At 47.0% G+C, this 13,823-nt stretch overlaps 1 protein-coding gene across 1 annotated transcript in view; it reads right to left on the bottom strand.

The window, feature by feature from the left end:
• Positions 1-6: 6 nt before the first annotated feature.
• Positions 7-13,823, bottom strand: part of ASXL3 (ASXL transcriptional regulator 3) — a 171,837-nt gene continuing 158,020 nt past the window's right edge. The window contains exons 12-13 of the mRNA XM_045296281.1: positions 10,497-12,414; positions 7-7,809 (exon numbers count right to left, since the gene is read on the bottom strand). Of these exons, the coding sequence (XP_045152216.1) occupies positions 4,075-7,809; positions 10,497-12,414 (5,653 nt within the window). The 3' untranslated portion in view covers positions 7-4,074. The remainder of the gene's footprint in view (positions 7,810-10,496; positions 12,415-13,823) is intronic.

Raw genomic sequence — 13,823 nt, 5'->3', positions numbered from 1 at the left:
CCAAGTAAAGCACTTCCTTTGAAGCATTCATGAACAGTACGAATACAAGAGTTTCCCTACCGTCTAAATGATTCTGCGACTATCAAATATAGTACAAAGCGAAAGAGTATGTGCTATAAAAAAGCAGCTCTTTTAAATTATAGTAAAAATGTGTGTTGTTCTTTTGACAGTGACAGGGCATGGGGGGGACTGAGGACAACGACGCGGTTTTAGCTGCAGTGACTTTGGGCTAGGACAGCCGGACAGGGACATGAGTTCCTTTGCAGGGCTCTTTCACATTGTTGTCTGGAAACACAGACGGACCTTGACTGCGCTCTGCCCCATGCAAGAGGCTTGGGGGGGATTCTCACGGGGCGGCTGACTTGGTGCAAGGCTGGGAGATGATGCAGCCCTTCAGCTCGGACTCAAGCTTTTCGGGCCTCACCATCCACTGGAAGAACTGGGAAACCCCAGGCCACAGGGACTTCCTCTTTTGGAATTGTGCAAGAGTGTTTGTTGAGAAAACGGGGGGCTGCAGCATTATGCGATTCTTACTGCAGTAGAAAGCACCGTGCGGACCAGTTGCTTCGGTTCGTTTCTTTTGTACCGCGTGAGGGGCAACTCCGTTATCCTCTGTAGCTCCGCCCAGAAACCACCGCCACCAAGTCTTTACAGGAACAAGGCTGAACACGTCATAGTTTTTCAAGGTTTTTAGTTTGTTTACTAGAACTGAGACCTCCCCAAAACCAAATCAAACTCACGGCCATTGAGTCAATGCTGACTCGCACGTGGCCCTTTAGGGCAGAGTGGGACGGCCCCTTGGGTTTTCAGAGGCTGTAAAAGTTTATGGGAGCAGTAAGTCTCACCTTTCTCCTGTGGAACAGCAAGTGGGCCCAACATGTAATAATTACTTATCACTACGTGCTCAGTTCACCAACATTTCTGCTATTCTCACTTTGGGGAAGGAAACATTTTCCATTTGAAAATGAATTTGCATCAGAATTGTTTCTTATTAGCATGCCCATCATGAACTACCAAATGTCTTTGTACACCTCAGGCATATGCATATCACAGAGGAGGGGGTGAGGAATAGCAGTCTTCTTCCATCCCCTGCTCCCAAAGTGCTATGTAGAAAAATACATCCTTTGAGACTCAAAACAAAACAAAACAAAACAAAAGAGGGTGGGGGGAAGGTGGAGGGGACAAAAACATGTTACATGTGCAAGTCCTATACCTGATAGGGCTATCATAATGTCTAATAACCAGGACAATGCACACGCTAAAATTTGCACATTATACCACAATAACCATGTAGCAAATAACATACTCCATTTGCACATAAGCAGACATTTGTGGAAACTAGGAATTTACTAGTCTAATTCAAATATACTGGCTGTGTGTATATACTATGCAGATATCTGACTCATGTTTTACTTCTCAATTTGTTCTTATTTTATGATTTTGGTTTTTTATTTAGCCCCAAAGTAAGAAAGCATTGTTTCAAAAAAATAGAGACCACACAAGGTCATTAAGAACCTGAACTGAGCCAAAAACAAAACCAAAACAACCACAGGCACAGAACAAGGTTGTTTGTATTATAGTGCTCTCTTCATTCTTAGGTGGTCGAATTCATTTGCTACCACCAGTTGGTTCTCCAAGTCTATTGTGTGAAAAAGCAAAACACAGAGGACACTTTCCTTAATCTCCAGTGAGCAATGTGCAGGCAGCACTGGACAATCGCACAGCAGACACTAAGCTCAGGGTCAGACCAGCCTCAGTGGTGCCTCACGGGCAGTGTCACAGCTTTGTAGACTGCAGTCTGTCTCATCACTGTGTCAGCGACCCTGGGGTCTTTTTCAGTCTGCTGGTAAAGATAGCATCTGACATTGTATCGTGGTGACGGCATTGGAAAATTGGCATGCGTATGTCTACGTTTTAGGGACGCTGCACTGTCAGACTAGAGATGCTCTTTTGAAACAGGACATCGTCACAGCCATGCCAACCACAAAGACGCTGGCCAAGAAGATGCCTCTTAAGTACAGGTTGGCACAGAGAAAGCGTTCAGGGAGGACCTGCTGGAGTGTATTCTCAATTCCATAGCCAGGACTGGTTAAGTGCATTGCAAATTGTCTTAGTGGTAAATTTCTTTTTATTAATGTCAATCTAGAAAACAGAATTGGCAGTTCTAGAGCACCGAACTGGACCACTGAGGCCAGCCTTTCTCATTTTTCTTTTGTTTAAGTACCTGTCAATATCAGCAATTTGTTAATAAAAATGATGTCTTCAACACCTAAAATAATTTGGCAACATCACAGTAATAAATATGGAGAAAAACACATATCACAATTTTATATATATATATAAAAAAATCACGAGTCCCCCACCCCCATACCCAGGAATGTAGTTCTGCTCATTCCAGTTAATCCTTAAGACGTATCGTTAAGGGAATGTTGAAAAGGTCCGTTATCGAGATGATCCCAGGTGGAACGTACTGGTCATTCTTACCCTGGATACAAGTGATTTCCCCCATGCTTTTGCTCCTCTTCCACAGCCACAATCGACCAAGGGCCAGGGTGGGCCACACTTTGTGCTCTGTAATCTGCAGTGAAAAGGGCATGGTTTTTGTTCGACGCTCTTCTTCCCACAGTGCGCATGTGCTTTTGAACGTGCTTTAGGGAACAGAGCTTCCTGAACGATGGCGGCGGTGCTCCAATGTGATGGTGGCCAAAGGAAATGGAAAGTCGCTAAATTCTCAACACGCAGACGTTACTGGTAAACTGACAGCTCGAAGATGCAGTATCCCTTTTCCAAACGCAGTTCCGCTCCCCTCCAAATATGAACAATGCAATGACTGGACTCGTGGCAAAATAAAATAAAATAAGGGTGACTTCAGAGCCAAATCCATTTAGAGAGGCTGTACCTCATGAGGGGGAAATAGGTGGAGAAGAAGGTCAACATGTTAGCCTTCTGTCGTCCCATTCATCGTGAGTGACACTGGGAGAGAAGTGGCCAACCTCTCTGCAAACCGGCATCATCAATAAAAGCTATGATTCCCCAACCCCGATTTCCACATCCAGTAAGTATATCAGAATGAACAAAATGGCCCAATATTTACATTCTCAATCTACTTATAGCTTTTTTGTACATATGCTATTGTATGTTTCCTTTTTCATTTTAGGCATTTCTTTTTCACACTTGCTCTTAAGGGAAAAAAACAACATAAAAACACCAATGGGCCTATGACCCTCCACTGGCCAAGGGTCTTACATGACCAGATGACTAAGGGCTAGTGTCAGATGACTAAACTTGAGGCCCACATTGTGATCTGGAGTATAATAAGATGCATTTCACTACACTGCATTTGTAAAAACCAGAGGGCACCTGGATAGTCTGCCATGGTCTTTAAAAGCAAAGTGGGGAGAAGCAGCCTGGCAGGGGGTCTCACTACTAGCACGCCGCCTTTACTGTACCATCTGTGATATGCATGAACACTCACAATAATTCTCATCGATGTAATTCAGATTCCCCTCTGCAATCATCATGGGAAAGGGATGTCCGGAAGAGTCCAGGGTGAAAATTCTTGGGGCAATGGCTAAACCACAGAATGCAGAATCCTCATTCCCTTTCTGCCTCTGCATTTCTGGTGATTATAAAAGAATTAAAAATGCTCTCTCCCTTGCTACAACCACCAGCCAAGGGCCATGGAGGCCCCTCTGGCTGGACTCGTACCTGTAATTTTTTGATTAGCAGCCAAGAGCATTAGTCCACCCAAGGACTGCTACCTATACCTAGGCAATTGAAAAAAAAAGGCTGGGGGCAGGGAGCTGTCTACCCCTGGATAGAAACTTTCCTAAGCTGAGGGAACGGCAACTACACGTGTCAATGTCATGCTGCCGAGCTGTTTGGTTGGGGATGGCCCCGCCCACCCCAACACAGAATGCATGGAAATCATAACCCCACGGATCGAAGATCACGATCAAGCGCTCCAAAGGAAAGGGCATTTGCAGGATCTGAACACACCAGGCTACTCCAGGGGTTGTGGCTGGCTTTGCCCTGCTCCCGCTCCAAAGGGATACTGCATCTTTCGCTTCGCTCTTATCGTACCACCAGGCAAGCGACACAGAGCTTCGAAGGCCCTATGCAGTCGTCGTGGCAGAAGGCCCCACAGCCTTTGCACACGATCATGGCTTTCAGCCGGCAAGAGCACTTCAGTTCCAACTCGTCCGCGTTGCTGCTGTCGGCAAAGTTCTGCACGGGCGGCGGGGCATTCTGCCCAGGCAGGCCTGCCGCGGGGCTGGAGCCGCTGCCCAAAATCCCGATGGACTTTTCAATGGCTGATGCTGCCCTTTTGAAGCTCGAGCTACCAAAGTGGATTGTGGGGTAACTTCCACAGAGTTGTGGCTGTGGCTGCACCTGCATCTTCTGAGCAGCTAACTGGGGGAAAGGCTTTTGTGGCTCAGAAAGCAAATAGGAAGAGAAATCCGTGTTTTTCAGGGCGAATGCTTTTAGCTGTTCTTTCATTTCATTCTGGTCATAGGAAACTTGCTTCATGCCCAGTTCGCAGCTGCTGCTTAAGCCTTCCTCAAAAGAAAGAGGTTCCGATTTGATATTGCTACATATGCCCGCAGACTGTGGCCAACTGAGTCGCTTTGTGGTTTCCATGGTAACCGGTGGCTGTTTCTGCTCGGACAGGCCTTCTGCATTAGGAAGAGGTGGAGGTAGTGGAGGTGGTGGGGGGGGTGGCGGTGGCGGTGGTGGTGGCGAGGGTGGTGGTAGTGTGGGAGGAGGGGGTGGGGGTGGAGGTGGAGGAAGCACTAAGGCTTTGCTCGGCATGGGGTGGGCAGTGCCCCCCACATCATCACCTTCTTTGATGGGGAGATTGGGGGATAGCATGTTGCCTAACCTTAGCTGGTGAGGCACTGAAGACACACCAACCTCTCCCAGGCCCTTCTGGTCCAGATGCCTGTTGAAAGCAAAGGCAGCGCAGCCGCCTGGGGTCTTTGGGGAGGCCTGTAACAGCGCTGCTGGAGGCAGGGGGCCCCTGGGCACCATGGGCATTTGGTAAAACTGCTGTCTGTGTGCGGCAGCAGCGTCGGCATGGAAGCTGCCGTTCTTGTCCACCTGGAACAGGTTCTGCTGGAAGCTGCAAGGGGGGAGCAGCCGCTTCTGCTGCTTGACCTCGGGGCTCTGGGCCAGCCGGTTCTGCATGGCGTGCTTGCTCGGCCACTCTTGCTTGAAGGGCTGGCTAGGCCCCAGCTGGCTCATGCCCGGGCTGATGACACAGGGCACCCCTTTGACATCTGGCTCCACCAACAGTTTCCCTGGTTCACATTTGACTTGGGTGTGTTCCCCGACGGTCCTGGCCACTCTCTTTTTGGGGTGGTTCTCACGCTTTCTCATCTGGAGTGGCGCCAAGGTCCCTGCCAAGTAGCCCTTACCATCTGGGTTGGGCGAGCTGGATGGCATTTCGACAACACCCCTCTCTGGTGCCGCTTTGCCCACTGAGGTAGTTGGAAGAGGCAGGGGGAGCCTGTTAATTTCCAGCTTGGCTCCCAGTCTGGGCTGAGGCAACACTTTTTCCAAAGGCAGGTTGCCCTGCAATAGCTGGGTCACCAGCGGATTGTTGGCCTCCACAGATGACAGGCGGCAGTTGGAGCTCCCTGTGCCAGGAGCCCTTTTGAGGGTGTCTGTAGCCAGGGAGATGGCCTCTTCCATGGGGCTGGAGCTGGAAGCCTTCACGTTCTGCCTCTGTTGGACACTGGAGGTCACCTCTGTCGCCGGAGGTGGCAGCTCGGGCCCAGAGAAGTCTTCTGTGTCCATTCTAAAGCTCTTAGCCACATCATGAGGCTCGGATTTCACAGGGAGGGGGGCGTTTGTTATCAGATTCCTGGGGTGAAGCTCTGCCACGTGGGAGTAGCTAGCGTGTTCGGTTTTGATCGCCTTTGGACAGCTCGGTTCGAGATAGTCTTTCGGTTTAATCGAAGCGGAGTGGCTCACCAGCGGCTGCGCTGCGCTGCGCACTCCGTCCTCGTTCCAGCAAATCCGGCTGCCTGGGCTGTACTGCTTGCTGCAGGTTGTGTCTGCTTCGCTTTGGAAAGTAGCCGGGCCATGTCCGTGTGCCTGCTCAGCAAAGCTGTGACCGGGGGCAGGAGCCTCATTCAAGTTGCCTGGCACAAGGGGTAACTCTCGGCCACTTGCGCAGGGGGCCTGCAAGGTTTTACAGTCCTGTTTCGCTGAGGAAGCGGCGATGAAGCTGGAACTGTGGTCAATGCTTTCACTTGCAACTGGCTCTGGTCTGCTGATGACCGACACCTGGGGACATGCCACGGCTTGGACGGGTGCGTCTGTCCTCGCCGGCCTGCTCTGGAGGTCCAGGCTGGCTTCGGCACTTTCAATGGAGACGGTCAGAGACAAACTGGAGGTCATGGTGGTGCTGTGGTCCACAATGACTTTACAAGGAATGGATCGGTTGGCAGCTGCTGGTGCAAAGCCCCCTGGTGGTTGCTGAGGTTTTGCAGAATTATCGGCTCTGGCTCGAGGCCCTGTATTTTTCTCCAAGCCTTCAACATTTAACTTGGAAGGAGGATCGTATGAGTTTATGGTGAACATGCTTCCAGTAAACATCGCGATGGGTGGGCATGCAACCAGAGAGTCTGTGACTGCTACGGAATCACTGCAGCCGAGGGCCGCTCTCACAGTGGTACCCATGGATACGGTGGCCTGATCTTCACTCCCAGGCATGGCTATCTTCTCAGAAGGAACCCGGTTGTTAATTCCTGTTGGAGGAATCAAGACCGAGCTAGTGGAGAGATGGTTTGGCAACTTATTTCCAACAGGGGGAGTTGGCACTGAGGTGTGTGGACCAGAGACTAAGTTAGTAGCCTTGCTGCTCGGTGGTATCAGCAATTGCTTATCCTCCAGGGAACTGGACAGGCTCGCGCTCTCTGTCGTGGCTGCAATGGGAGTGTTTTCGATACATTTGGGTATAATGGCTATGCATGGAGTGTCAGCTGCCTGGATGGTTTTTAACATGCTTATATTACAAGCAGAGATGGTTGTGTTTGCACTGTCGACAGACATGAGGACAGAGGATTTGTCCACAGAACCCACGTAGGGATGCTCCTTAATTGCTCCTGACATAGCAGTGCTGCAGACAGACATGGGGATAGTGTTTTTATTAAAAAGCATGGGCACACTGCTATTTTCCGAAGAGGTAGATGAAACAATTTTCTCAGATAAATGTGACACAGGTATGTTTTCATCAGAACTATGCACAGATAAGTCAGTGGCAGTTTCTGGAACTTTCGGTGGGTTGAGCGTCTGCGGTACTACAGTGGCGGTCTCCCGGAGGTGTACCGGCTTGTTGCTCGGAGACCTGCAGTTCGGATTAACAATGATGACGCCGGTTGAACCTTCCATTTTTGTCTCCGGGACAGAACAGACCTCTAAGTCTGGAGTCCCTTCCTTGGAGTTAAGCTGAGGCAGCCAAGCCTCTTTAGTGGTCTGGAAGAGGTGGGCTCGGGCTTGATGCTTGGCAAAGAGCTTGGCCTTCGTTTGCTCTTTGATATGTGCCAGTGTTCTCGCCTTGCCACCTTCTCCTGGGCTCCCCATAGCTCCGGAAACAATGCTGGCAGCAGCAGCGACGGCAGCCGCAGCGGCAGCTTCTCGCTGGGCCCTTGCTTGTTGGGCACGGGCCTTGATGTCTGCAAGGGTCCTGGCGCCTGTGTTTCTCCCACCGCTACCGGCTGTGCCAGAGGAAGCTCGAGACTCTGGCTTTGCGATGGGTTGGCTCTTGATGATAAACGGGGGTCCAATTTTTGAAAGCTGGATCTAATGGAAGGGGAGAGAGGAAAGATGAAGCATTGTGATATATCACCACAAAGGAGGGGCATAGCATATGATACAAGGGAAAGGGCTGGTGGCATTCACTAACAGTGCCCGGAGGTGGTGGCAGTGCTACCTAAATCCTCAAAGGCCCTTTCAGTGTACAGAGCCCCAATAACTGAAGCCTGAGTGTGGAGATGAAGTTTCTCATCTATTAAAAAACATCACCCAGTTACTTCATTTGGCAGGGAAATTTAGAATCCTCTTGATGCCTTCTATCAAAGGAAACATTGTTGTTGTTTTTTTAAGGATCCTAGTTAAAAAGACTTAGGGAGCCTTGGGCTTTGAAATGATCATTACTGTTGATTTCAAACACTGGGGGCTTTAAGTGGACTTGGAGTTTTACACCTCTCTTTTGGGCCCTAAGAAAAAAGCCATGGCCACCCGGTCCAGAAGCTACAATTCGTATGCTGGTTGTGGCCCAAAGGAGCTTTGTGATCCTGCTCAATTCACGGTCTCCCTGTCTCCTCGGATAACAGTTGGAATCCAGGGACGCAGGCCTTTTATGTATTCTCACAGATTCACACACCTGCCTTACCTGCTTCTACTAAGTACACATGCAAGTGTGTAAACCCCATTGTAAAATAAGACTAGTTCTTTCTGGTCTGTTTCCTTCACAGAGCTGTTACGAAGATGAAATGAGACTGTATTTGTGAGAATCCTCTGCTTTCCAAAAGCATTTGATTAATGGGAAGTTTTCATAAAAGCAAGGCTACCCATGCCCAGTTTCTTTTGGTCACAGAACCCGCAGTGTGCTGAATTCAGAAAGTGACCCCATCCACATGGTTTACCGACCTGTGCAAATTAAGAGACCCCCTCCCCCCTCCCAGGGTCATGCTCATGAAACTCATGACCATCATAACAATGCAAGTCAAGCCCTATCTCAGCACCCAGGAGCTCCGCCACTAAGAGTGCTTGAGAGCCACGTTCTGTAGAGGTGGAAGGCGTCTGCTTAGAGCGCCACAGGTTATAGCAACAACAACCACATATAAAGTTGTCCTGCCCACGGCCACACCTCAACTCAGTGCTGTTTACCTGGATGTTCCTTCCCCCTCTAGGAAAAGCTTTCAGTACAGAGCCTAGGTCTCACCTTTACCATGGGCCTATTTAGCTTATTGTAACTGCCTGCCAAACACAGGATCATATGAATCCAGACCTATACTGAGAGGTTCTGATTCATGTACGGAGCTGGTCCCATTATCAAACTGCTTAGGCAGTCTCTCTTCTCATCCAAAGTCTTCTGAGAAAAGATGAATTTAGCAGGGGGGTGGGGATTCCATTTTCCCTGTAAATGTTGCCCTTAATTTAAAACAGCAAAGCAATGCAAAGATTAAAACTAGTTATCCTTAAGGAAGAGCTTAAACGCCTAGCAGACATCAAATATGCTTACGGTCTCTGTTTCTCCATCAATTTCATCTATCTGTCATCTAACTTCAAATAAGGAATATACTACGTTGAAAATATGGTTTTTATTACCCCATCCATCTAATACTCAGGCTGGTGCATTTAAACACATTTCTTATTAAAACTTATTTATTTTTGTTTACCCTTGCTTGAAAATAGCTTTTTTTTAAATGGAAGCTTAATTAATGTCCATCTTTTAAATCTTTACTTAAAAAGAGTGTTTTATAAGTGGAATAACTATGGTCATGTTCTCAAAAGTCAATCTTGCAGTGATCGCATCTCCTACCTAAAAAAGGGTAGAATTCAGAGCACAGCAAAATTGAGAGAGCAATGAAGGAAGAAAAAAAAAACTTGAATATTTTCAGGTTCCTAGTTCAATCCTAGGAGGTATCCATATTCACTCTAGAACAAAATTAATACATTCAGGCCCAATTAGGTAAACATAGGATGTTTTAAAACACTTAACATATTATTTTGAAATAACTTTGCTTTTTAATTTACTGAGGTTGAGTCAAATTTGCAGAATTTGTTTTCTGAGCAGCAAAATCTGATTCAAAATGAATTTATAAAAATAGAATAGCTTAGTACAGGAATTTACTATTTTTGTGAAGTTAAAGACCTCTTTAGTATCTTGAAAATACAATGATAGTATTTATCTACTTATAGCTCTATAGCATTGTCTCTCAACATTTGCAAAGCAATTTCAGGTGTTTATTCAATAATTATTGATGCCCTCTTTTAAGCCAGTTCCCTTATGTTAGTGGTTATTGTATACTGCTTATTATATCAAGTTTATTAGATAATGAATGAATGATATGTATCTTCACCTGTTCAGGATGTGCTTCTGACTTCTGACTATCTCTCTATTCCTGCCAAACTTTTATAAGTCACTACATTGTTTTTCTAATTTTCCTCAACTAGGCAGGTCTCCCTTCTAAACCTTGGGATCCCCAGTGTCTCAATGTGTTGAGACACTGTTCTCCTCTCCCCAAATGTTTGTCCTTGATGCTCAAACATGCATGTGTCGCTGATCTTCCATGTCCACTCACAACACAGTCTTAAAAAGGACCCTGGGTAGTGGAAGGGTTAGAGTGTAAACTGCTACACGCATCTGGGAGAAAATCTACTTTCTTATAGTATTGAAACTATAAGCACCTAATCACATCCAAAAGTCTGCATTACGTAGGAAAAGCCTTTCAGTCAAAATTCCACTTTTCTTAAGGTCGTACCTTGAGAGGTGGTACCCGGGGTTCCTCTCTGGGAGGCTGTTCTTTCTCAGGTGGACTGCTGGAGGATATATTACGGGTTGACTGATCATCTTCGATCCTAGGCCTCTTTTCCTTACAGATCCCAAAACTGTGCTGTTCTGCAGTTTTCCTCTTTGATATTTCCGAGTCTCTCTCATTCCGTATGCCGTCGGGTGACATGGAGGGCTCTGAGGACTTGGTGGTGTGGGAGGACTCTGGTCGAGTCTGTGTGCTCCCTTGCTTATGTGTTCGATTCCTAGGGCCTTCTGCAAATGGCACTTTATCTACTGGTGGAGGATATTGCTTGTCTTGTAACTTGGTTGAGGGTGGTGGCTCACTTCCTTTATGCTCTGCCTCTTCCGGAAACACGGACATCTCCAATGCCGAGGACACACCTTTCTTTTCCGTTCTTTGTAGGACACTATGATTTTTGCCTTTCATCATTTCTGGAGAAGGAAGCTCTGGAACAGGAGGGCAGGCATTCTCAGGTTCAGCATGTGACGTACACAGCTGCTGATTCAAGGCGTTATTGTGCGATTCTTCTAGAGGAAATGCATCCGGAGAAATGGAAGGAGGACCCACTGTGATTGGCTCTGGATTATTTGGCAGAGTCTTCTGCTGAGAAAGAAGGCTCTCTGCAAGTGGCTTGACTGGGCTGGCTGCGTCCTCTTTCCGTGAGGAGAGTGGTTCTTCAGAGAAGGAGGGCGGCTTTCCTTGTTGATGCTCCAATCGCTCGCTCAGAGAAGAATTAGATGTTGGAGAGGTTTCTGAAGGAAGGGGCAAGCTGGATACAAACGGGGTCTCAGCTGTGAGAAGCATGGAAGACAGTGAAGATGTCTCTGATGTCAAAGGGATGTTTGATACCGGGGACGCTTCTGATGTTAAAGGCAAGTTTGACATAAGAGATGCTTCTGATATTTCCGGTGAAGTGGATACTGGAGATATTTCTGACATCAAAGGTGCATGGAGGTTTTCATCAGTGGGCTTTCTCTGATTATACGTGTCCGTGTTTTCTGTGCTGGACACCTCTGAGCAAAATGCTGTCTCCAGGGAGGCTGGAGTACACGACTCCTCAGAAGTAGACTGTGTTTCCCCCCCTGGAGATGTCAGGCTGGGACACACTCCTTCTGGGCTCTCAGAAGAGTAGGACGTTTCGGATATGCAAGCATTTCCAGAAAGCTGTTCATCGGGGTCACTCTGTAGCTCCATGTCTACACCAATTCCTTCATTTGGAAACTGGCCTCGCAAAGGTGACCTTGTTTCTGTTTGTGGAGCGGTGGTCTCTACTGCAGTTTCTGACTCCTTCTGCTCCAGGTCCCTGACTTGAGTCACAGATGCAGTGGAAGGGAAGATAGAGTCACAGACTTCTACTTGGTCAATAACAACGGACATTTCTTCCTGGAGAGATTCTGATTTGTCTTCCACCTTAATTTCAATCTGAGGAAACGTTTCCAGAATGTCATTCATCATAACACAGGATTCCAAGTTTTCTTCAGCAGGGGAGATTTGGGGCTCTTCCTGGGGGTTGTTGGTACTCTCTGACTCCTCCGAAAATTCAGGAATTGTTTTATGATTCTCATCCTGACATTCGCATATACTTGTCTCTACCTCTTCTGCAATTTCCTCCTGGATCACAGATTCTTCGGGGATCAATATATCCTCTGACTCAGATTCAGCCATTACATCTTTAGCTGGAATTTCCACCACAGGACAAAGTGTTGCACAGAAATCAGGCTCTGGGGAAGCTGCGCTTTTCACGCTTTGGGGCTGTTGCTCTTCCAATTGCGTCTGCGTAGAAGAACCCGGAAGACTAGAGGTCCCACACGAGGAACTGCTTTCAGCTCCATCGCTGTTGGGCCCGGCAGTGAGCTTCACAGAGTCCTCTTTTGACATGCCCAACCTAAACAAAATAAGAGATACTCAGTTATTGCTTAATCAAACAAGTCAGGAACAGAACAAATGTTTCTCTTATAATAATAATAGTCTTCAATAGAAGTGACTATCACATCCCTTATTATAATCACAGTAATCATTATACAGAGAGGGAGTGGAAGAGAGAGAGGGAGAGGGAGAGAGAGAATGTTTAGGGATTGGATAGAGACCAATGAAGTCCCAGAGATGGCCCTTAGTCCCCCATATATCAGGTTTCTAAGACTGCATACACATCTTTTCAGGAGCAGACTGCCCCATCTTTCTCCCGTGGAGCAGCTGGTGAGTTTGAACTGCTGACCTAAAACTTAACAGTTCAAAGCTTGCCTGACAGCACCACCTGGAGAACTGATTGAAGGCAGCATAAGGCTCACAAAACAACATGCTGCATTAGCATATATGTGGGTGAGTTCTACGTTTTATAGATACATAACACACACACTCACACGCATGCACAGTGAGAGAACAGTACCACAACCTAAGCGGAGTTAAATTTAAAGCGGTGAAAAGGCATCTCGTGTCATTTGTTAAATTAAGTTGTTTGGCACTAAGGAAAACACCTCACGCATCAGGGGAATGGAATGCAGTTAATCTGGAAGTAACAGAATCTAAAGGGGCAGTGGATAAAGTGTCCAAAATTCATTTTCCACCCAACATTTAGTCAGAGATAGAAAAGGACAAGAAGGAAGTCTACTGATGTAAGAAATACACTATAGTAAGAAGAGACAGTATATCTTTTTAAAAATATATAATTCAGAGCATGGGGACAGTGACAGGATAGGGAGCCATGTTTACTCCTAGGTTACTACAAAGCAGGGGCCCTTCACCTGACAGCCACTGAACCCCCAAGTTTCCTGTTTAACTTTGTTGTTGTTTGGGTGAAAGTTTACAGATCAAGATTCCAATTCAATAACCCACACATTTTCTTCCACGCGACTGACTACAGCCTCCACAATGTTCCCTTTCAGTCTTTCCTGTCCCTTCCTACCCTCCGAACTTTCTTCACCTTTGGGCAAATGTTTGCATCTCAAATGGCTGACTGTTTTAAGTGGTATATACTCCTCCCTGGTGTTATTGCTCACTTGTAGACTTGTTTAACTGAATGCTGACCCAAGGTTGTGAGTTCAGTTCCAGGCTTGATTGGCGACTAAGGGCCATCTCTGGGACTTCATTGGTCTCCATCCGATCCTTAAACATTCTCTCTCTCTCATCCTCCCTCCCTCCCTCTTTTCCACTCCCTCTATATATAATGATTTTGACTTCTGGTCCACATTTTTCTTCCACTTTTTCTTTTTTTAACATTTTATTAGGGGCTCATACAACTGTTATCCCAATCCATACACACACCAATTGTGTAAAGCGCATTTGTACATCGTTTCT

This window comes from Echinops telfairi, unplaced genomic scaffold (genome assembly GCF_000313985.2).
Source record: "Echinops telfairi isolate 266 unplaced genomic scaffold, ASM31398v2 ScPeMD7_7400;HRSCAF=8409, whole genome shotgun sequence".
In the NCBI taxonomy this organism is placed as follows: domain Eukaryota; kingdom Metazoa; phylum Chordata; class Mammalia; order Afrosoricida; family Tenrecidae; genus Echinops; species Echinops telfairi.
This window is presented reverse-complemented; position numbering and strand designations above follow the sequence as displayed.